Source organism: Belonocnema kinseyi, chromosome 6 (assembly GCF_010883055.1).
Source record: "Belonocnema kinseyi isolate 2016_QV_RU_SX_M_011 chromosome 6, B_treatae_v1, whole genome shotgun sequence".
Classification (NCBI taxonomy): domain Eukaryota; kingdom Metazoa; phylum Arthropoda; class Insecta; order Hymenoptera; family Cynipidae; genus Belonocnema; species Belonocnema kinseyi.
In genome coordinates, this window is record NC_046662.1 from 70,135,850 (window position 1) to 70,161,598 (window position 25,749).

At 25.9% G+C, this 25,749-nt stretch overlaps 1 protein-coding gene across 15 annotated transcripts in view; it reads right to left on the minus strand.

Annotated features, from left to right (window-relative positions):
• The window catches only part of LOC117174310 (rho GTPase-activating protein 21-B-like), a 272,591-nt gene that overhangs the window by 79,068 nt on the left and 167,774 nt on the right, over positions 1-25,749 (minus strand). For all 15 annotated transcript variants that reach the window (XM_033363301.1, XM_033363309.1, XM_033363308.1 and 12 more), the window contains 4 exons: positions 18,058-18,255; positions 13,277-13,516; positions 8,662-9,041; positions 1,305-2,689 (listed from right to left, as the gene is read on the minus strand). In XM_033363301.1, coding sequence (XP_033219192.1) covers positions 1,305-2,689; positions 8,662-9,041; positions 13,277-13,516; positions 18,058-18,255 — 2,203 coding nt within the window. The remainder of the gene's footprint in view (positions 1-1,304; positions 2,690-8,661; positions 9,042-13,276; positions 13,517-18,057; positions 18,256-25,749) is intronic.

Genomic DNA, 25,749 nt, shown 5'->3' on the forward strand with positions numbered 1-25,749 from the left:
AAGTCTATTATTGTATTTTTGTTTAATAAATAATCTCCTTTACTTAAAAAACATACTTTTTGTGAAAATTCAACGATTTTTTTGAAAAAGTAATCGTTTTTGGTCGAAAATTTATACTTTTGTAAAAAATTCATATTTTTTTGTTGAAAATTTATCTTTTGGTAGAAAAAATTTTTTTTTAGTTGTTGAAAATTTACCTTTTATATTTGAAAGTTAATAATTTTTATTAAGAAGTGTACTATTATATTTTTGGTGTTTAGTTCAAAATTCTAAAAATTCAATCTATTTCGATTGAAAGTTAGTTCATTTTATCAAAAAAAAAAAAAAAGTATTATATTTCTTTTTCAGAATTAATCTGAATTCAACTATTTTGTTAAAAAGTCATTTTTTTGTCGAATATTAATACTTTTTGGATTGAAAATTCTCTTTTTCTTTAAAAATCGTCTTTTCGGGTGGAAAATTCAACTATTTGCTCAAAAAAATATTACCTTTTGGCTAAAAATTCATCTCTTGGTTAAAAATTGATCCTTTTTGATTGAAAGCTAATTATTTTTATTTGAAAAAAAAATATTTTTATTTTATAATTAATCTAAATTTAACTATTTTCTTCAAATGTAATCTTTTTTTATAAAAATTTCAACTGATTTATTAAACACTTGTATTTTTGGATAGAAAATCTATTCCTTTTGGTTGAAAAATCCTCATTTGTTAGAAAAGTCATATTTTTTACTTGAAAATTCGTCTTCCCTGCTTCAAAATTAAACTGTCTCGTAAAATATTCATATTTTCAAATTAAAAGTTGAAGATTATGTTTGAAAATGCAACTCTTCCTGGTTGAAGTTTAATCTGTTTTTTTTTTTTTTTTGAAAATTCGATCATTTGGTTCAAGATTCGCCGATTCGGAAAGTGTAATAATAACTGTGTTTGGTGCGTAAGTTGTAATTTTGAATAAAATTGTACTTTTTCAACTGAAAAAAGGTGACATAATTGAAAATAGGTGACAAAAGGTGAATAGGTGACACTCAGTGATGAATGTTATTTTGAAATAAATCAAAGTAAAAATAATTTGGACATTGCAGAAAACAATAGGCTCAATAAAACCCTGTAATTAAAAAAAAGTGTATAATTTTCCAGGGTCATGATACTGCCAGAATTGATTTTCACCCATATACGTGCAATAAACGATGTCGAATTATAAATTCATTTTTAGACAATCATAAATTTTCTTCATGATTGCTTTCAATTCAGGCAAAAAAGGAGAAACTCGACATCGTTTTAAGGGAAAGAAGAAAAAAAATCTTTACCTCCATCAAGTGATTTGCTCTCTCTCCCGATAGCCAATCTCCTCGGATCCTGAGACTCAGCCTTCGACTCAAACTCCCTTTTCCTGACCGCAACATTCGGAACACTCCTTTTATTCGACAACCTCGACAATTCACTCTTATAAAGATTCGTTCTGTCGCTCGTCGGCTCATCATCATCGCTCATCAGTTTCCCCGACTCGAACTGCTTCGCCCTTCTGGAAACAATTTGCAATCCTTGAGGAGGAACGGGGAATTTGTCATTTCCCTTTTTATCAAGTCCCGGAGACGACGGAAGTGACGAGGATCCATTTCTCGCTTCCTGTCCCTGCTGAGCTGCACTCGTCACATTCTCGTGAATTCTCGACAAGGTGGTAATAAAAGCAGTTTTATTTGCCGCATTGTTCCTACTCGAGGACGTGTTAGAGCTCATTCTCATCTGCTCGCCATTCTTCGAAATATGATTCTCCTTAGCCGATCCGTTGTTATCGTAAGGAGTCGCGTAAAAGCGATCTCTTGTGTCCCGATTGCTCTCGATCTGCTCATTTCTACGTTGAGAATTGGAATTGGAATTCGAGTTAGCATTAGAATACTCTAGATCGGAATCTGTCGAGTTTTGGACCCTCTGCAGATTCTGATTGGAAGGTTTCAGGGCTTTGAGTCTCTCATCTGGATAAGCCAAGGCACGCTGTCTTGGCAATTGCTGTTGCATCTGCTGATGCTGCATCTGCTGTTGCAATTGCTGCTGCTGTTGCAACTTTTGTTGCTGTTGAACAAACTGCTGCTGCTGCTGCTGAAATTCGCTGGGAGGCCAAACTTGTCTCTGGAGCTTTTGCGGCCTAGCATAAAATTCCCTCTGAATGACACTCTGGGTTTGAAGTGGAATAATCGGTGGCGGATTCTCGTTTGAGAGCCAACCGATCGGCTGACTCGGTCTCCGCAGGAATTCCTCCTTTTGCTCGAAGCTCTTTTTCAATCTGTTCATGATGTGAGAATTGTCCAAGCCCTCGTGACCGGTGAGGGTCGAGTTCGAGTCAAACGAGGAGAGACTGCTGTCTTTACTCGCGGGCGACGAGTCTCTTCGCGAGTCAACACTGAACCGAGAATCGAATGTATTCGCACTTCCGAACATTGCCATTTCGGATTCACTGATAGGTCCACTTCCTTCACTTGCGCGACGAGTCACAACTCTTCTTCCTGGACGGTAGATGGGAACTTGAGGCTCTGCACGCGAAACGGGGAATCGATGCCGATCCAAGGACTCGGTGAAGGTTGAAGAATCAGGCTTCACTCTCTCGTAGATCGGGTCCTTAATTTTGTCGTAGATCCGATCGCTCCCGGTTCGAGAGTAGATCGATTCCGGACGCGTTCTGTCGTAGAGATCATACCTGCAAATAAAACAAAAAAACGACTCTTTGCATATGCAGGGTGTCTGCTCAAAATCCGGGGGAAAAAAATCCCTAACAATTCCAGGCTTTTTCCAGGTATAATTTTTCGCGAATTTATTAGATATAATTAATAGTTTTTTTGTTTAGTTTCTAGGAATTTAATTAACATTAGAAGACATTCTTGAATATTTTAACATGATAAATTAATTACATAATGTAAAAAGATAAGTACTCGTTAAAAATTCGACAATTTTCTAAAAAAAGGTTCCTTTTTTGGTTGAAAGTTGAAAATATTAGGTGGAAAACTAACTTTCTGTCTAAAATTAATATTTTCAAACTGGAAATTTAACTGTTTTGTAGGAAAGATGCCTTTTTGGCTTGAAAATACAACAAACTTATTGAAATTTCTTTCTTTCGTGACTGAAAAATTGTTCTGAGTTGAAAATTCCACTCTTGTCATGAAAATTAGCCTTTTTGGCTTGAAAATTAATCTCTTTTAGCTGAAATACCAACTATTTCCTTTCTCGTTGAAAATTCAAAAATGTTGTTATATATTTTTTTGGTTGAAAATTCGTCTTCTTCTTTCATTTAAAATTTAACTATTTTCTTGGAAAATTCAACTATTGGGTAGAAGATCAAGTTTTTTGACGAAAATACATATTTTCGGGTTGAAAATTTAACTGTTTTGGAGACATTTCTTTTTTTTTTTTTAATTGGAAATTCAACAATTTGATAGAAATATCAAATATTTTGTCAAAAAATTAATAATTTTGTATTAAATATTCAAGCGCTTTTTAGAAAATTCGTTTTTCTGACTTGAAAATTAAACAATTTGATTGATTTCTTTTCCTTTTTTGACAGAAAAATGATTTTTTCTTGAAAAATCAACTATTTTGTTAATAATTCGTCTTTTTATCAATTATATAATATTTTTCATTGAGAAGTTACCTTTGTCGACTTAAAATTCAACGATTTCGTTAAAAATTCATCTTTTTCTATGATAGATTCATCATTATAGTAATAAATTCAACTTTTTGGTTGAAAATGCAACAATTTTTTTAAAATTTCTGCTTTTTGCGTTGAAAATTAAACTATTTGGTTGCAAATTAACTTTTCTATTTGTAAATTTATATTTTTTAGTTGAAAATTAAATTATTTGGTTGCAAATTAACTTTTCTATTTGTAAATTTATATTTTCTAGTTGAAAATTAAACTGCTTTGTAGAAAATTTATCTTTTGGCTTAGAAATTTAACAATTTAGATGAGAATTAATATTTTGTGAAAGAACTGAATTGTTTATTATATCAAATAACTATTTAAACTGATCAATCAAATCAAAATAACTGTTTTAGTGTAAAATTCAACTATTGGGTAGGAAATTAAGATTTTGACGAAAATTCATATTTTCGGGTCGAAAATTTAACTGTTTTGTAGACTTTTTTTTCTTTTTGAATTGGAAATTCAACAATTTAATAGAAATGTCAAATATTTTCTTAGAAATTAACTTTTTTGTTGAAAATTAATACTTTTGAATTAAATATTTAACCGTTTTGTAGAAAATTCATCTTTTGCCTTAAAAATTCAACAATTTGGTTAAAAAGTCGTCTTTTCTGTATGATCCGACCGGATTATTATATAAAATTAGAACATTTTTTTATTAAAGATTCACAATTTCAGTTGAAAATTTATGTCTATTATTTAGAGTTCGTATATCTGGCAGAACATTAATCAAGGTTTTTTTTTTAATTTGCAACTACAGAAATAATTTATCTTTCGAGTATTAGTTTCTTTATTGAATCATTAGAAACATTAATCGAAGCCTTATAAAAAATTAAGAAAACGGGGAAAATTGGATAAAAATTCTCGATTCTAGATATTTTAAGACATTTTTCAAACCGATTTTTCAATGGATTTTTGAAAAACTGAGCTGCAAATGAAAGCACTCAAAGTGGAACAGTTGAATTTTAAACTTTTAAAATTGAAGTCTAAAAGTTTTTAAATTAAAAAATTTGGTAATCAAATGGTCAATAATTTACACTGATAAAATGGAAGTTAATACAATTTTTCAATATAAAAAAATATAAATCGACGTTATTATTTGCAATTCTCTGAAAAAAAATCAATCAATAAAATTAAAATTTTTCAAAATTATATTATTTGAAGGAAATTTAAGCTACAAAAATTCAAAACTGAAAAATTAACATTTTTTTATCTGAACACTTTTTAAATCGTAAATTCAATTATCTTCATTTTAAACAGTTTGAACACCCTTGAAAAGCTTCAAAATTTTATTTAAAAATCTCGAGTAATCTAGAAGTTGTTCTAAATTTGTTCTAATTTAAAATTATTTTTGAAATTTATTCGGAACTTCTAAATGTCCGTCAAAATTAATTAAATTTTTCCTACAATTTTGAGGAAATCCTGCAAACTTTAGAAAATTTTCTTGAAATTTTGATGTATAAATAACAATTCAACATTTATTATCTGTAGAAGAATTTTGAGTAATTTCAAGAGATATTTATAAGCTTTCAAAAGATTTAAAATGAATTTCAAACTTGAAATGATAGCATAATTTAAAAAAAATTTACATTTTTGCTGGTTTTAAACAAAAAAATTAGACGCTTTTCGAGAATTGAGAAAGGCTTCAAAAGAATTAAAAAAAGTTCTTAAGATTCCTCGGAAAATTAAAAATAATTTTTCTGTTTGAAAAATTATTTTAAGAGAATATTTAAAAAGGTTTTAAAGATTTACAACATTTTCGAAAACGAATTTAAAATATATTAAGCAAACTTTAAAATTTGCATGATAATTTTGAATCTTTTCAAACATAATTAATCATTTTTTAAATTCGTCTCTCAAGTACACAAATTTGAATAATAATTTAAAGAAATTTTTATTTTATCTTTTTTTACTACTTCAAATTTTGTGCCTGTTTAGATAAAATTAATGTAACGATTTTTCAATAAAATACATTAAATTTCAACTACACAAGATACGTCAAGTTACATTTTTTATTACAAAAAATGTCAACAAAAACAAAACTAATATAAAAAAATTAGTTATGTTTTCAAACCAAAGATAAACATATGATGAATTTTTATCAAGAATAATTGAATTATGAATCAAAAAGATTAATTTCCAACGAAGTAGATTAATTGCGTTCAAAAAAGACGAATTTTTAATTAAAAAGATAATTTTTGAAGCAAAAATTAAATAATTAAATTTTTGTTTAAAAATATTATTGATCAACCAAATAAATTTTTAACTAAAATTATGAAATATTTAACTATATTAAATACAATTTTAAAAACTTTGGAATTATAACTTTTCAAGTAAAAATATTGTATTTTCAACAATATATATGAATTTTTAACTAATTAGTTCAATTTTAAAACAAAAAATAAATTTTTTTACTAAAAATACGATTTTCCAACAAAATACGTGAATTCTTAACCATATAGCTAAATTTTCAATTAAAAAAGTTAAATTTTTAACTAAACTTGGAATAGTTAAATTTTTAGTTAAAATAATTAATTTTCCACACAAAACACAAACAAATTTTTAACCGAAGTCATGAATTTTCCACTAAAAGGATGATTCTATAACCGCATTAGATGAATTTAAAACTAATAAGAGGAATTTTTAACTAAAGTGTTCAACTTTCAACGAAAAAGATGATTTTTCAACTTGAATTATAAATATTTAACGGAAATACTTTAATTCTCAATTAAAAAGATTAATTTTCAAACAAGAAGATTACTTTTCGAAGAAGATTAATTTTCTACAAAAATATGTCAACCGAATTATTTGATTCTCAACTAAAAAAGATGAATTTTCAACAAAAAAAGAATGAGTTTTTATTTGGAATAGTTAAGTTTCCAACTAAAAAGATGATTTTTCAATCAAGAAATACGAGTTTTCTACCTTAAGAGATGCATTTTTAACACAAAAAAAGATAGATTGTCAACCTAAAATTCCATCATTAAATTTACAGTTAACAAATGAATCTTCAACGAATGAGATGAATTTTTAACTAAAAATGTGAACTATTCAACTGAAATAGTTACATTTTCAGTTACAAAAAAAAAAATAATTTGCGACCAAATAAAAATAATTTTTCAAAAAGTTACATTTTCAAACAAAATGATTGAAATATTTCACTAAAATTATGAATCTCTAACTGAAATATTTAAATTTTAAACCAAAAAGAGGAATGTTAAACAAAATTATGACTCTATTACTAAAATAAATAAAGATTAATTTCTACCAAAAAGACGGATTTGCAAACTAAAAAAGACCATTTTTAAATAAAACATTAATTATTAAATGTTTATTTAAACAAAATTAATTGTCAACCAAAGAGATGAATTTTTAACCAAAATGTTGAAATATTTAACTGGCATAGTTAAATTCTCAGTAGAAAAATTAATTTTCAACCAAAGAAAAAACGAATTGTCAAAAAAAAATAGCTCATTTTGCAACCAAAGAGATCAATTCCAAATTAAAATAATGAACTTTCAACCAAGTAATTTAATTTTCCTTTCAAAAAAAGATTAATTTTGTCTGGACATACAAAGATTTTTCATTCAACAGAGAGAAAAAAATTGCAAACACACTGCTGAGTTTTCAAGCAAGAAGATGAATTTTCAACCCAGAAGATTAATTTCATATAAAAAACAATGGATTTTGAACAAAATACATAAATCTTCAACCGAGATCATTGAATTTTGAACTAAAAACGATCAATTTTCAATCGAAAATAGAATCGTTTAAGTTTCAGTTGTAAAAATTAATTTCAAACAAAAAGAAAAACGAATTTTCATCCCAATAGATTAATTTTCTACTGAAAAAGACGAATTTTTGACAAAATAGATATGAATTTACAACCAAATAGTTAAAATTTCGATTAAAAAGGTCAATTATAAATAGTTAAGTTTTCAGTAAAAAAATTAATTTTCCACAAAAAACAAATTTTCAAACAAGTGGTGAATTTTCAATTAAATTATAAATAAATATTCGATTGGAGTAAATGAATTTTCAAACAAAATAAACTCAAAATAAACTAAAATAGTGAAGATTTAATTGGAACACTGAAATTTAAAAAAAGATTTATTTTTAAACAAGGAGATTTTTTCAAAAAAATAAATAAATTTTCAAAAAAAAAAAAAAAAGATAAATCTTCTACTGAAACAGACGAATTTTAATACAAAAAGATCAATTTTCAAACTAAAATTACGAATATGCAACTGGAGTATTTGAATTTTTAACCAGAAAGATTTATTTTTAAACAAGAAGATTATTTTCTCCTAAAAAATATGAACAAAAATACATGAATTTCAACTAAAAAAGGCAAACCAACTAAATTGTTGAATGTGGAACTAAAAAAATAATTTTTTAACCTCAAATACAATAATGAAATTTTCAGTTAAAAAAATTCACTCTCAACCAAACTGATGAAATTCCAACTAAAATTATGAATCATTAACAAAAATTTCAACTAAAAAAGACAAATTGTCATCCATAAATTGAATATTAAAATTTTCAGAAAAAAAATAATTTTCAGCTAAAGAAAAAAAGAATTTTCAACGAAATAGCTCATTATTCAACTAAAAAATGAACTTTTAACAAAAAGTTTTAACTTTCAATCAAGTATATAAATTTTCATTCTAAAAAAGATGGACCCTGAATGAAGAATGTAGTACCAGATACTTGATTTTTCAACCGAAAGCGATCAATTTTCAATAAATAATAGAATAGTTAAATTTTCAGCTAAATAAATTAATTTTAAAAAAAAGTGAATTTCCAACAAAATAGTTCAATACAGTCATATGAAGCTACTTTTACAAATGAAGAATCATAGTTTTACCCGGTCCAGAAGGATATTCCAAAGTATGGAAAAAGTCGAAACAAAAAGGTATTTTTTTTCTTTCATTAATAGTAAAGGGAGTTTTTATGTAATTTAATTAATTTACCTTTGAGTCTCGTGAGAGGTTCTGTTGGATCGTAACGACGGATCCAGAGCTTCCTTTTGGTTGATAGAGGGCGGTGAGGTTCTCCTCTGCGTTCTATCATCGTGTGGTTTTCTCTGCAGAAGAGCCGGCGCCGATGCGGAGGATTCATTGGCGAGTGTTTGATCATCCGAGGCGGAAAGGGAATCATTGCGAAGGCCATAGTGAGAGACGGTACCCTGATTTTCAGAGCCAGGAGGAGAGCAGATCCAGGACTGCCTCGCTCGAGCAGTATTCGCAGGAATCATGCCGATCGCTCTTTTCTGTTTCTGCGTGAGCCGCTCTGGCGATCGCAGTCGTGGCCTCTGATTCGTCTCAGGATTGTGAGCAGTTTCCCCAAAATACTGGAAAAGTTTTCTCTTTTATTGACCGATTCTAGATTATGCAAAAGCGCCACTATGATTTTCGTTGTAACTGCGGATATTTTAATCAATCTTTAATCAAGGATTTAATTATTTTATTTATAACTTTGCTAGTTTATTTTTTTTTTTACTTTAATTGTGTAATTATCAAATATAATTAATAATCATAAATTAAAATCAATATTAAATTGCTACTTCGGTTTTCATAAAGTTTTAATTTTAACCGGCAACATCTTTTTAAAATAGGTCAATCTTGAGTATTTGCAATTAAATATTCTTTAATTTGCCATGTGTACAGTTTGAACTGACGTAGTTTTAAATAAATAAAAAAAATAAATACAAATTCTTAAATTTTGATGGTACAAAGTCCAGTTTTTAAAATTCTAAATCTTCCAAATTAAAGAGATTTTGAATGTAAATGATCTAACTCCTGTTAAGAAAAACAAGAATCCAACGAAGAAATTTGGACCACAACGAACAAACAAAACAAAAATCCTATTGTAATCTGAAAACAAAAATTTTCGGACAAAAATAAAAAAGAAGAAAGAAAAATGAGAAGGCAGCCTTTTTTATTTTTGTCCGAAAATTAATTTTTTTATTTTTCAGATTACAATAGGAATTTTTTTTCTTTTTTTTTTGTTAATTTTGTTCGTTGTGGTTCAAATTTGGTCGTTGGATTCTTGTTTTTTTTTTATTAACAGGAGTTTGCATCAATTTAATTATTGGATGTTGAATAGAATTTTTAATTTGGATTTTAATCTAATTAAAATTTCTTAAATTTGGTAAAGTATTAAAATAACAGCTTTTTTAATTGTAAGCCTTAACAATTGTATAGATTTTAATTTAAAATTTTCAACATTAAAAACTCTTCAAGTTTAAAGATACATAAATAAAAATTCAAAAATTCGGATGATTTCGAAAATCAAATGTGAAGTTTTCAATACTAATTCTTCTGAATTGAAGAAATTTTGAAAGTAAATCAACGAAATCACAGGATTTTTTAGAATAAATGTTCAAAATTAAAAACTCTTCAATTTTGAAAGATTGACAATTAAAAGTTCTGTAATTTTCAAGAGCTACAATTGAAAATTCTTGCATTTTTAAAATATAAAATTATTCAATTTTCAAGATTCATATTTTAAATGTATGAAATATGTAACATTCAATGTCAAGTTTTCAATTCTAAATCATCCAGATTGAAGAAATTTCGAACGTAAATCATCAAAATTACATTCTTTTCAATTTTAAAACTTGCATAATTTTTAGATGTAAATGTTCAAAATTAAAAACGCTTCCATTTTAAATATTTACAATTGAAAGTTCTACTTTAAGAGTTAGAAAGTAAAACCTTCAAATTTTAAAGATATATAAATAAGAATGTATAAATTTGGATGATTTTTCGGGTAAAGTCAAATTTTAAATTCTAAATCTTCCAAACTGAAGAAATTTCGAAAGTAAATCATAAAAATTATAGAATTTTTAATTGTAAATTTAAAAAATTAAAAACTTAATTTTTAAAGATATATAAAAATTGTAACTTTTATGATTTTAGAGATGAAAAGAAGTTTTCAATTCTAAATCTTACAAACTGGAAGAAATTTCGAAAGTAAATCAGAAAAATTATAGAATTTTTAGTTGTAAATTAAAACAAATTTAAACTTATTTTTTAAAGATATAAAAAATTTTAACTTTTATGATTTTAGAGATCAAAATCTAACTTTCCAATTATAAATCTTGCAAATTCAAGAAATTTCGACAGTAAATGATACAAATTTCAGAATTTTTAAAATTAAATCTTCGAAATTAAAAACTCCTCAATTTTAAAGATACATACATAAATAAAAATTGTAGAATTAGGATGATTTCGAAAATAAAATATCGTTTTCAATTCTAAATCGTCCAAATTGAAGAAATTTTGAACGTGAATCATAAAAATTACAGAATATTTAATTTTTTAAACTCAAAACTTGCATAATTTTTAGGTGTAAATGTTCAAAATTAAAAACTCGTCCATTTTAAGTATTTACAATAAGAGCTGGAAATAAACTCTTAAATTTTAAAGATATATAAATAAGAATGTTTAAATTTTGATGATTTTTGGGATCAAAAGTCAAATTTTAAATTCTAAATCTTACAAACTGAAGAAATTTTGAAAGTAAATCATCAAAATTACAGAATTTAAAATTTTAAAACTTGCATAATTTTTAGGTGTAAATGTCCCCAATTAAAAATTCATCTACTTTAAATATTTACAATTCAAAGTTCTATTTTAAGAGTTAGAATTACAAACTCATAAATTTTAAAGATATATAAATAAGAATGTTTAAATTTTGATGATTTTGGGGATCAAAGTCAAATTTTAAATTCGAAATCTTCCAAACTGGAGAAATTTCGAAAGTAAATCATAAAAATGACAGAATTTTTAATTGTAAATTTAAAAAAATTGAAAACTTAATTTTTAAAGATATATAAAAATTGTAACTTTTATGATTTTAGAGATCAAAAGTTAACTTTTCAATTCTAAATCTTACTAACTGAAGAAATTTCCAAAGTAAATGATACAAATTTCCTAATTTTTCAATTGAAATTTAAAAAATTTTTAAATCCTCAATTTCAAAGATACATAAATAAAAATTCTTGAATTCGAATGATTTCGAAAATCAAATGTCAAGTTTTCAATTCTAAATCATCCAAAATGTAGAAATTACGAACGTCAATCACTAAAATTACAGAATTTTTCATTGTAAAACTTAAAACTTGCGTAATTTTTAAGTATAAATTTTCAAAATCAAAAACTCTTCAAGCTTAAAGATTTACAATTGAAAGTTTTACTTTAAAAGTTAGAATTGATAGCTCTTCAATTCTAGATATGTATAAATAAATTTATTTAAATTTGGATGATGTTGGGGATAAAAGTCAAGTTTTCAATTCTTAAACTTCCAAATTAAAGAAATTTTGAAAGTTCATCAAAATTACAGAATTTTTGTAATAAATGTTTAAAATTAAAAACTCTTCATTTTTTAAGATTTATACTCGATAACTCTTTAACTTTTAAGATCTAACAATAGAAAATCCTAATTTTTGATTACTTTGGAAATCAAAAACCAAGTTTCCAATTTCAATCAACAGAACTTTAAATTGTAAAAATTAAAAACTCCTTAACTTTAAAGATTTCAGATTTCTACAATTCTAAAGAGTTAAACTGTAAAATTAATAAATTAAAAACTTAAATTTTAAAGTTTGAAAATTTAAAGCCCTAACATGTTTAAGAGTTACAATTTTACATTCTTCAATGTTAACGATTTTCAATTTAAAATTCTTCAATTTTGAAGATGTAAAAATAAAAATTCTTGAATTCGGATGATTATGAAAATCAAAAGTCACGGGTTGTCAATTCTAAATCTTCGAAATTGATTAAAATGCCAACGTAAATCATCAAAATCACAGAATTTTTAATGTCAAAACTTAAAATATGCAGAATTTTTACAAAGTATCTAGGCTCACCAAAAATATTTTTTGACCCTTAAGAGTTACAATTAAAAATCGTTCTGTTTTTAAATTGTAGAATTGCGAATTATTCCAGTTTCAAGATTTATATTTTAAAGGTATGTAATTTTTAATGTTTATTATTATTTTTAAATATTGTTCAATTTTGAAGATTTAAAACCAAAAATTATTAAATTCGGATAATTTTGTAGATCATAAGTCAAGAGTTTTCAATTCTAAATTTTCAAAATTGATGAAATTTCAAACGTAAATTATCAAAAACAGAATTTTCATTGCAAAATTTAAAACTTTCAGAAATTTTACGAAGTATCTAGGCTCACTGAAAATATTTGTTCTACGCTCACCGAGTTTCGGAAAATTGACACGACCCAGTTGATAATTGTAAATTCCAAAAATTAAAATCTCTTCAGTTTTGAACATTTAAATCAGTCATTAAAAACTGTTCAGTTTTTAAAATGTAGAATTGCAAATTATTCCATTCTCAATATTTATAATTTAAAGCTATGTAATTTTCAACGTTTATTTTTTTGGAATAGTTCAATTTTGACGATTTGCAACTAAAAATTCTGTAATTTTTCAATGTGTCCAATTGAAAACTTTATATTTAACGTGTACATACACAATTATGCAAATGCAAAGCCTAGAATTGTAAAGAGAAAAAATCAAAACAGCGTTGAATTATTTTTTGGAAATTCTTATAAATAATTTACCCTTTGCAAGATATCGTCTTCCTTGGAGACAACGAGGAGACGCAGCCAAGGACCTGCTTGTTGAATTCGTTGAACGACACTTGCGTATTGTTCTCCTCGAGTTGCAGCCCCGTCGACAGCTACCAATCTGTCACCAGTTCGAAGCCCTGCTTCTGCTGCTGGTGAATTTGATCGTACCTGTTTCACGAAGATCGTGTCCATCGGCTCATCAATCTTCGTCCTCTCATGCCCTGGCAACATCTGTAATTTCAAATTTTCATTTACTAGTTATTGTATTTCTAATCATTTGTTCTATAGCAAGTCGATTTTTCAACCGTTAAATAGGATTTTTAATTTGGATTTTAATCTAATTAAAATTTCTGAAATATTAAAAAGATTAACTCTCAACGGAAAATTTAATATTTCGTATTTCAACGAAACAAGATACAAATTTTAAATAAAAAAGAAAGAAAGATGAAATTTGAAACAATAAAGACGGCTTTTCTACCATTCAGCATGAATTTACAATTCAAAAGGAGATATTTTGAACAAAACAGTCAAATTTTCGACTAAAAACGATGACGTAACAAAATAGTTGAATATTAAACAAACAAAGATGAGTTTTTAACAAAAATTTAATTTTTAATCAAGAGACTTGAATTTTTAACCAAATAGTTGAATTTTAAATGAAAAATTTAAGTTTCAACCAAAAATGGAATAGTCACATTTTCAGCTTTAAATAAATGTTCAACAAAAATCGAATTTCCGAAATAGAATAAAAAAAGACGAATTTGAACAAAATATTTGAATCTGTAATCAGAAGATTAATTTGCCAATCAAAAAGACGAATTTTCCACCCGAAACTATGAATCTTCAACAAAAAAGTTAATATTCTACCAAGAAGTCAAGTTTTCAAATGAATAGTTTAATTTTTAATCAAGTAATGTAAATTTTAACCAAATAGTTGCATTTTCTACAAAAACAATTCAATTTTGAAATAAACAGTTAAATTTTCAACTAAAAAATATAAGTTTTCAACCAAAGATGAAATAGCTAAATATTTAGTTTAAAAAGAAATTTTCAATACAAAAAAAAAATAATTTTCAAAATATTAATTTTTAACAACTACAAAAATAAATTTTACACCAATTTTAATAATCCAAAAAAGAAGAATTTTTAATAAAATAGTACATCCACAGCCAAAAAGCGATTTTTTCAAAAAGGAGATTAATTTTTTATCCAACGAGAAATTTTCAATAAAAAAAATGAATTTTCCCCAAAAAAGATAATTTTCTACAAAGTGGTTAATTTTTTAAATATCCAGTTTAATTTTTAACCTAATAGTGGAATGTTCTACCAAAAAAGTTAGATATTTAACCAAAAAGTTGCATTCTTTTTACCAAAAAAGATGGTATCTACAAGCGATGAATTTTTAAACAAGAAAGACGTAATTTTCTACAAAAACAATTGAATGCTAAACAGAAATGAAATTATTTTAGTTTGCAATAAAGAACAGTTGAATTCAACCAAAGAAGACCAATTTTCAGTAAAATAGTTGAATCCTCAACAAAATACATGCATTTTCAACCAAATAGTTGAATTTTTCAATTCAAAATATCAATTTTTAACAAAAAATGGGATAATTATATTTTTAGTTTAAAAAAACTAGTTAAATATTAAACCTTAAAGATGAATTTTCAACGAAAATTATGAAAATTTAAAAACACAAAAATCTATTTTTAATAAGGTAATTCAACTTGCAACAAAATTAGTTACATTTTCAAATACAGAAGGTGAATTTTGAACCCAAAGTGTAATTGACATTTTAACCAAAAAATATTTTAATTTAAATAAAAAACAGTTGAAGGAAATAAGGAAACATGAAATTTCAACCAAATATTTAAATTTGGTACTAAAAAGATGAATTTTTAGCTTATGAAGATTAAGTTTCCACTAAAAAACACACATTTTTAGAAGAATACAAGGATTTTAAACTAAAAAGAGATTTTTTTAAATCAAATAGATCAATTTTGAACTAAACAGTTGTATTTTCAAGAAAATAATTACATTTTCAACTAAATAGTAGTACATTTAACTAAGAAATTTAGAAGAAAAATCGAGAAAAGGGGTTATTTCTTGAGAACAGGAGAAAAAAAATATGATTTGAAAAGTCAAAAATGCGTTTTTTAAATTGTAATATACTGCAATAAGCATTTCATATTAGCTTTGTTTCGTAATTTTAGATAATTTGATTTTTGAATATTTCTGTTAATATGGAACCTAAATGATGACAGCAAGCAACCTTCAAGATTTTTCGTACATATAAACTTTTCGAACCGCTGAGTAAATAAGCGGACTTCGATGGAAGGGATTAACCACTATGAAAATCTACTGAATAAGCTCTCATGAAATCCTGGCAAATCCCTTGCAATCTTTTAAAATACCATGAAATGATTGGAAATTTCTGGAAATCATCTGAAATCTATTGAAATCCCATAAACTTTTTGGAATTCCCGTAAGGAGCAATTCAAAAAATACTTCACACAGCTGGAAATTGGGGGGGGGGGGGGGGGGGGGGGGGGGGGGGGTAAAATTGTCTTGTTTGATAGAAAATTAATCTTCTTGATTCAAAATTCAATTACTTGGTTGAATGTGGTGCTGAAAATTTAAATATTTAATTTTTGGTTGAAAATTGATCGTTTTCAGTTTTAAATTCGACTATTTTGTTAAAAATCAACTTTGTTGTGGAAAATTTGTCTTTTGAATTAAAAATTCAAGTGTTTTTCTAGAGAATTCGTCTTTTTGGATTGAAAATTCTTCTCTTTTTATTCTAAATGTTGTGTTTTTTGGGTTAAAAATGAGGTTGCTTGATTAAAAAGTAATCTTTGCTAGTTTATGATTAAACTATTTTGTGGAAAAATGGTCTTTTGGATTAAAATTTCAAGTGTTTTTCTAGAGAATTCGTCTTTTTGGATTGAAAATTCTTCTCTTTTTATTTTAAATGTTATGTTTTTTTGGGTTAAAAATGAGGTTGCTTGATTAAAAAGGAATCTTTGCTAGTTTATGATTAAACTGTTTTGTTGAATTCAACTGTTTTAAATTTAAAATATCCCAATAGATAAAAATATCAACTATTAAATTTTTCGTTGAGAATTCTCATTTTGAGATCAATTTAACTGTTTTTTATTTAAAATTAAAATCTTTTCTTGGACGAAATATAAACTATTACATTTTTCTTCAGGGATTAATTTTTTGCTTGAAAGTTCTACTATTTGATTATGAATGCAACTGATTGGTTGATAATTAATTTTTGTTTGTTGAAAATGTAACTATTTTGTCAAAAATGCATTCGTTTTTGGTTAAAAATGAACTTTTTTAATTGGAAATTTAATTATATGACCACTAGTTGAAAATTGATCATTTTTAGTTGCAAATTTAACAATTTGTTTGAAAACTTATGTATTTTGTTGTAAATTGATTTGTGTATTAATTATTAAATATTATTATTAAATATTATTTTAAATTCAATAGGCGAAAAAAAGCAAAATAAGGGAAAAATGACCCCTGTAGTTGAGAAAATCCCTATATAGAATTATGTCTAACTTCATTAGATTTTATAGAATTGGAGATTCCCGAATAATAAAATTCCTGATCGAAAATTGCTGACTTACAAAATATCCGAACTAGAAAATTTCCGAATGTAAACAATAGAAAAAAAACAGTTTTTCAATCAATATTATTTCTTCATTAAAAATATAATAATAAAATACATATTTGTATCAAAGAAAATTTTTTTAATGTTGAAAGTTTTTTAAAAAATTATTTGTTTTAATTTAAAATTCAAATAATTATACGCAAATTGAATTAAAAAACTAATTTAAAACAAGTGCACTTCAAACGAAAAATTACATTTCTCCCGAATTTTAACATTTTAGTTTTTAAAACAATTCGATTTTTGAGAACATTATTTGTAATTCAAAAAATATACTTTGCTGATCTTGAACAAAATTTTTTATTCAGAAATATATATTTTCAACTATTTTACTTTTAAATTCTAGCAATAATTTTTGAAAATTTTAAAAATAAAAAAAATAAATTTGTTGATAAAAATATTTGATTATTTTATTTCTAATAAATGAATAATATGTAACAAAAGACAATGCTTTTAACCGTTAAAATTTGGGATTTTTCTAGTTCGAATATTTTACAATTTCGCAACTTTCTAAAAAGAATTTGCTTATTCGGGAATTTTCAAATTCGGTAACATTATAAACTGTAGGAAATTTTCCAAATCGGGATTTTTATAATTCGGCAATTTTATGATTTCGGGAATTTTATTATTCGGCAGTTTTCCAAGTCAGGAATCTCACACATAATTACTTTATATTTCAAGAAAATGCAGTAAACTGTTTTTCGAAAAATCAAAAAATCTAACAGCTTAAAAAACAAAGAGAAAATAATTGTTGTTATTATTTTGTAAAATCTAAATAAAAGTTATCTTTTTTTTCCTGTAACAAAATTCTGTAAAACTAAAACCCAAACATTTTAAACTCAAAAAACATACAAGACTCAAATACACAAATAAAACTGGAAAAATGTAATCTTTTTAGTTTTTATTTGAGAACTGTTGTTATTGTGAAATTTCGTTTTGGGTTTTTCGAAATTTGAATGTTCTCGGATCTTGTATATTTTTTGCCTAGCACAACCTTTCATTTTATGCTGAAATATTGAGTTTAGGGTTCTAACTTCCGAGACATTGCTTTTTAACATGTAAATTTTTTCTATCCGAAAGGAATACTTACGTAACAGGACTCCGGTGGATAGACGATGAAGTGGCGGAGGGTAAATCCGAAGCCATTTTCACTGCGTCGCAAAAGTAAAGTGCGGGGACCCCGAGGTGGGGAATCCTGCCGAGACTGACCACAGGAGGTGGAGATAGCTGCAGAAGGTGTTATCGAAACCGGTGCCGGTGCCGGAGGTGGTGGCGAAGCGTGCCCTATCTGAAAAAAGAACACCATTAGTAACAAATCAAACCACTACTCAAGTTTAAAAATAAACAAAAATGAATTTTCCAATATTAATAATTCAAGTTCGCTCCTGAAACTTTCCGACTTCATTGTCCAAAACGCTCTAAAAACAGGGGAAATGGGGTAATGTTTTAGTAAATTATGAGCATTAATACTTTTAAATAAAACAATTGTAGATACCAAATTCTTAAGATATCAAGTCGCCAAATATTGCATTTTCAACAAAACTGTTTAACTTTCAACCAAATAAATGGAGTTTTCAAGCTCAGAAGTCCATTGTTTTAGGAAAAAAATCACTTTTAACCCAGTATTGATGAAGTTTCAACAAAAAAACTTCATTTTTAACCAAGAAATATGAATTTTCAACCAAATAGTTAAATTTTCAACTAAATAGTTGAATTTTCAACCCAAGAGTTTCATTTACTATAAAATAGTTATAATTCCAAACAAATATAGGAATTTTCAACAATAAAGCGGAATTTACAAACTACAAATATGAATTTGTAACAAAAAATGAAATCTTCAATCAAAGGGATGAATTTTAAACTAAAATCATAAATCCTCAACGAAAAAAATAAAATAATTATTAACAAAGTAGTTTAACTTTTAACCAAGTAGTTAAATTTTCAAGAAATAAAAATGAAAACCCAACCCGAAGAGATTAACTGTCAACAAAAAAGGTAATTTTAAAGAAAAAAAATTAATTTAGAGAAAAAATAGTTGAATTTCCTACCAAAACAGTTGAATATTTTACTAACAACGAAGTTACTTTTCTGACAAAATACTTCAATTTTGAATAAAACATTCGATCTTTTAACCAAAAGAGATCAATTCTGAATCAAAAATATAATAATAGACTTTTCAATTAAAAAAAAAATAATAATAATTCACTTTCAACCAAAAAGGTTTTCTTGTCCAGCAAAAAAAAAGGAATTTTCAATCCAAAAGGATGAATTTTCTATCGAAACAGATGGATGTTCAACAAAACAGGAGAATTTTCGAAAAAAATATGACTTTTTAACAAAATAGTTGAATTTTCAAACGTTTTTTTGCAATTGGATTTCCTCCTTAAATTGCTATTTATCAATTTTTTTAAATTGTTGAAATTTAATAAATGCAGATTTATTTTTCGGGAAAATATTCTCTACAGCCTTCTACAGTCTTCAAATCGTAGAAAACTTTGTTTTTCCGAGACCTGAATGACGAGAAAAAAATAAAAATAAGAGAAACCTCCTTACAGTGTATAATGCAATCTACAGTGGATAAAAATCAATTAGGAGCACAAATAAAAGAAAATTATATAATTTTAATTAATTAGCATGTACAGTTTCTTTATTGCGACTGAAATTAAACGAATTTTTTTACACACATTAGTATTTTTAATTATTGCTTATCCACTGTAGGTTGCATTATCCACTCTAGGGAGGTTTCCCTTAACTTGATTATGAACCAAACAAGAATCTTAGAAATTGGCATTGACTGGTCAAATATCATGTAAAACTTACGTCAGATACGTGAATACCCTAAAAGTTAATACAATCGTAAAAACCTTGGATTTATTTATATTCATTCAGTGTACTTTTGAATGATTTATGAATCACCTTAGAGGCGGAAAGGGGGCAAACTTTATTAACTATAGGGTAGATTATATCAAACTTGGTCTGACGTCAAGAGGATTTCCGTGGTGCGAAGTTTAAAAATGTAAAATCTCTCGTGAAAAGTTTAGATTTAGGTTCGTTACTCGTAAATCGACGATTTAGTATAAGAATAGAAAAAGGCAGGAAGTCAAAAAGTGTTCAAGTGGTAAAATTAAATGAAATAGGGGAGAAATCTGTTAGTCAGAGCTCGGAAAAAAGTCTCTTAAAAAAGTCGCATTAGTCACATAAGATTGCAAAAAAATCGCATTAAATTAAAAAAATATTCACAAAAAAACGCGTCCAATTTTTTTACAGGTAATAAAAAAACAGTATCAGAAACTGAATGACTAAAATAATAACTTTATTAATTTAAGAATATAGAGCACATAATTCTTATTGATTTATAAAAATTCTTTGCACAATCAAAATAAGCTTTAAATTTAAAAGTTCTTTTTGAATTGTTAAACTTGTCAACTTGGATTATTTTGTAGTGATGAAGTTAATTGTTGAATAAATTCTTTCAAATGAAATTAATATATATGCAATAGTGAATTTCGACCATAAGATACGAATTTTTTAGAAGGCTGTTCAACTTTCAACAAAAAAGTTAACTTTCAACATAAAAAAAAAATGAATTACCAAACCAAAAATTTTACTTTTCCACCATAAAAGCTGAATTTTTAATCCACAAGGACGAATTTTCGATTAGAAAAAAACGAATGCTCAATAAAACATTCGAATTTTCGATTAAAAAGGATTACTGTAAATTGAATTAAAAACCTATGAAGCTAACTTCTCAACGAAATAGCCAAATAGATCAATTTCGAACCAAAAAATACTAAATCTTAACCAAATAGTTTAATTTTCGAGCCAAAAAGAAAAATTGTTTATAAGAAAGTTGAGATGATCAAGCCAAAAGGATGAATTTCTTAGAAGACAGTTGAACTCTCAATAAAAAAATAATTTACAATAAAGAAAGATACATTTTCAATCAAAACATATTACTTTTCCAGGACAAAAGGTGAATTTTCAATCCATAAGGACGAACTTTCAATAAAAAAAAACAAATGTTTAACAAAAATTTCGAAAATCGGACCAAGAGATGATTTTTGAAAAAACAATTGAATTTTCAACCTACCCATATGAATTTTTGACAATATTTTAAATAAAAGATGTTAAACTTCCACTAGAAACAGTTGCATGTTTAACAAAGGAGTTTAATTTGCAAGCAAGAAAGAGGATTTTTTTAGAAGAAAGTTGAATTTACAGCAGATCGAAAGTCGATTTTTTCAGAAGGCAGTCACATTTTCAAACCATAAGTTAATTTTCAACCAAAAAAGATTACTTCTTAACAATAAAATAACCATTTTTAAATCAAAAGAAGGACGATTCTACCGAAAAAGGCGAATGTTCAACAAATCAGTAAAATTTTGGAACCAGAAAGATGTCTTTTTAACAAAATAGTTGAATTTGCAACAAGATAAATAAATTTTCAGCCCAATAGTCAAAGTTTAAGCAAACAGAATGAATTTTCAACCGAAAATAGTTGGATTTTCTTATTGCGTTCTATTAATTCAGCTCGCATCTAAGCAAAAAAATGAGAAAAAGGGTAATAGGGGAAAGAGTGTGTCCAACAGATTCACGTAATTAAAAATTGTTGAATTTCAACCGCTATTTATGTAGAGTTTTATAAATACAAATAAATCATTAATGGGAATTTAATCAATTTTTAATGTTCTTAATTAAAGTGGAACAATTATTTCTAGCTTTGTACTTCAATTTTAAAAGCTTCAGTTTAATTAAAATTGAATCTAAATTAGCATGCTTGATCAATATTATAAATATATCAACAATACATAAAAATCGAAGCATTATATATTCCAGACTTGCTATTAAATAAATTTGTACAATTGGATCAGTCCATAAATCTAAAGGGGTTTCAAGAGTAATTATTTTAAAAAGCAGTAAAATCAATCTTTTCTGGTAGTGTTTTAGAATTAGTTAGCTAGTAGGCTATTACATACACACATAAGTTTACGTATATAAGAACGAATAATGTGTATAAGAACGACCTTAATTGTCTGCCTCATTGCTTATAGGTTAACCCTTGCTACGAGACACACGCTACGGATGTAATCAGTAAATCGCTAGGTCTAGGTAATTCTGGTGCAAAACCAACAAAAAGCCACAATACACTTTTTTGTGTAATATACCCAGACCTCACAACGTTCATTGAATGAAAAAGCTATTTTTTTTATAACTCAGGTAAATGCCAAAAGCCATAAAAGAAAAGACAGTGTTTCAAAAATTAAATTTAAACTTCTTTCAAATTTGTAAAATATTTGATAAAATATGTGCAAACTTCACAACACAAAATTCGCACAATGCGGGAAAAAGGTTGATTTTCACAAAAATTGAGAAATGATAAAGGAACAAATTATTTTAAATCAAATTTATTAAATTTCAATTAAATTAAACATGCTTAGGACTTTCAGTCGAAATATATACAACTTCTACAAAATTTTTGAATATTAAAGAAAACAGGCAACTTTTCAACAAAATAGTTAAATTTTTAATCAAGAAGTTAAATTTTCACCAACAAAATATCTAAACTTTTAAGTAAAATAATTAATATTTAAATCAAATAGTTGAACTTTCAACCTACAAAGTTGAATTTTCAACCAAATGGTCGAATTTTCAAACAAAAGAGATTAAACGTCAACAAAAAAGTTTTTAATTCTTAACTAAATAGTTTTATTTTCAAGCCAAAAAGACGAATTTTTCAGAAGAAGAAAATTTACAACCAAAAACTTTTCTGCACAAAACAGATGAATTTTCAGTACAAAAGGACGATTTTTCTCCGTAAAAAGTCGAATTTTCAACAAACCAGTTAAATTTCCAAACAAAAAGTTAAGTTTTTAACAAAATATTTGAATTTTAACCAATTAATTGAATATTTAATCAAATAATTGAATTTAAAACAACAAAATTAATTATCCACCAAACAATTACACAACTAAATAGTTGAACTTTCACATAAAAGGGACCAATTTTCAACAAAATACTTGAATTTTTAACATACAAATATACATTTTAACTAAATAGTTAAGTTAATAACTAAAAAGATGTCTTTTTAAGAACATAGTTGAAGTTCAAGAAAATTAATAATTTTTAACAATCGAAAAAATAGAATTTTCAACCAAAGAATTGAATTATAATCTAAAATGAGCAATCCAAAGAAAAAAATGAATTTTTAACAAAAGGGGTTCAACTTTCAACCAGATATTAGTTCAATTTTTAACAAAATAGTTAAATTTTCAACCAAAAAAGATGATTTTTTAGTAAAATAGTTCAATTTTTAACAGTTTTTAACAAAAGAAAAAACAACAAATTTTCAACCAAAGAGATGGATTATCAGCTAAAAGTCTAAATCTGAAGAAAAATTGAATTTTTAACGGAAAAGTATAACTTGCAATCAAGTAGTTGAATTTTTATCCCAGCAGTTCAATTGTTAACAAAATATTCAAATTTTTTTCAGCCAAAATAGATGACTTTTAACCAAAATAGTTTAGATTTTAAACAAATAGTTGGATTTTCAAACTGCAATGACATCGCTTCAACGACTTAGCTGAATTTTCTAATAAAAAATATACATTTTCAACCAACAATGGAACAGGTAAATTTTCACTTGAAACAAATTAATTTTTAACAAAAGAAAAAGAATCTTCAACAAAACAGTTAAATTTGCCACCAAAAGAGATGAATTTTCAACTAAAAACGATCAATTTTAAGCAAAAAATTGAATAATTAATTTTTCAGTTAAGAAAATTAATGTTAAAAAAAAATAATAATCATTTTAAAAAATACTTTAATTTTCAAAAAATACAATGAATTTTTTTATGTATTTCAACTTTCAAAATAATATAATTAAATTTTTAACAAAATGGTAGAAATTTAAACCAAAATAGACTAATTCTGAACCAAAAATATAATAGTCGACTTTTCAATTAAAAAGAATTACCTTTCGGCTAAAATAATTGGATTTTCTTATTGGTTCTATTAATTCAGTTTACATTTAAGCGAACAAAAGATATAAGGAAAAAGTTTCTTGAAAAAAGGGATAAAAGAGGAATTCAATAAAAAAAAAAAAAGGGAAAAGAAGGCAAATAGGAAAAAGAGTATGAAGTCTCTTGGCTTTTAAGAATTTAAACTCTCCTTTTAAGGAAGAAAAATCTTAAATTTGTGGGTGTTTAAAAATGAAAGATTCTCAATTCTCATTGGTCATCTTGTCACACGTGACGTAGTTTTTTTGGTGGCAACAGGCTCGACCGGCTTCTCTACTACTTACGTCGTGGGCACTACTACCTTAAGTCTACTCCTCCTCGTCCGGTTTATATTTAGAAGCACGCGAATACATTGGTGCACACAGGGTGATCCAAAATATTTTGCAAAAATTTATCTTATCTTGTCTAAAATTAAAATTGCTTAATTTATATCAAGTCCCAATATTTACTTCATTTTTCCCTCTTTTACCGACATTTACGATATCTGGAGTCTTTAAGGTCTTCTTCTTTTTTACCGTCATTGGGGAAATTGATTCAGATTGCGGTTAAATGAAATAGTTGATTAATTTAATATTATTTTATAATACATATGCATATATTTTTTATATATATAATATAATAAAGAACGTGAAAAAATGGTAGATCATTCTTAGTGTATCAAATAGCCTCTTACTAAAATCAGGAATAAAACGCATTCAACATAAGGTTTTTCTTTATGTAATTTCATGAGTTAAATGATCTGTAATCTTTTTTGAATCTTTTCAAAACTGTTTTTTGATTCAAAATCTTTCATATTCTTTTTCGAACCTTTAGGAGATCATTTTAAATGTTTCGAAATCTTCTTCAGTTTTCTCTTAGAATTCAGTTTTTAAATTAAAAAATCATATGAAATCTTCCCACTAATCTTAAAAGAACTTTTTTATACTCCTCAAATCTTTAGAAATTATCAAAACACTTCTAAATTCTGTTTTTAAATCTGCAAACATCCACATTTTGTTTTAAATGTTTTGAAATGCCTAATTATTTTTGAAAAAAATGAATTTTCAACAAAACAGTTGAATCTTCAACCAAAAAATACTATTTTTTAGGCAATTGCGTTTTTACCGAAAAAGTCGAATTTTTTACAAAATAGTTAAAATTTTTAACCCGAAAATATAAATTTGCATCAAAATAGTTTATTTTAAATCATATGGTTGAATTTTCAACGAAATAGATGAATTTTCTACCAAAAAAGATGATTCTTAAATAAAATAATTGATTCTTTAAACAAACAGTTGAATTTTTAATTAAAAAATATGAATTTTTATCAAGAAAAAAAATCATTTTCAACCAAGTAATTCAATTTTGTATCAAAGAGATAAATTTTGAACTAAGAATATTAATTTTCTACCAAAAAAGCAATTTTTTTTAACAAAATGCATGCATTTTCAACTAAAAAAGATCCATTTTTGGTTAGAAAACTAATTTTCAACGGAAACAAAAAATTATTTTCAATAGAAAAAATAGTTCAATTTTCATTTTAAAGAACACCGAATTTTGAACAAAGTACATTTAAATTCATCTAAAAAAGACGAATGAAACAAAATAGTAGTATTCTTAACCAAACAATTGCATTTTTAAGTAAAAAGGTAAAATTTGTATAATAAGATAAAAAGCGGGAGGGCCAATAAGGCCGGTTTTTGGCCTAATTTATTTTTGGACCAAAAAATCTGAAAAAATCATGGTAGTATCTTATAAGTATCCCGAGTCGATTGCACGCTAAACGG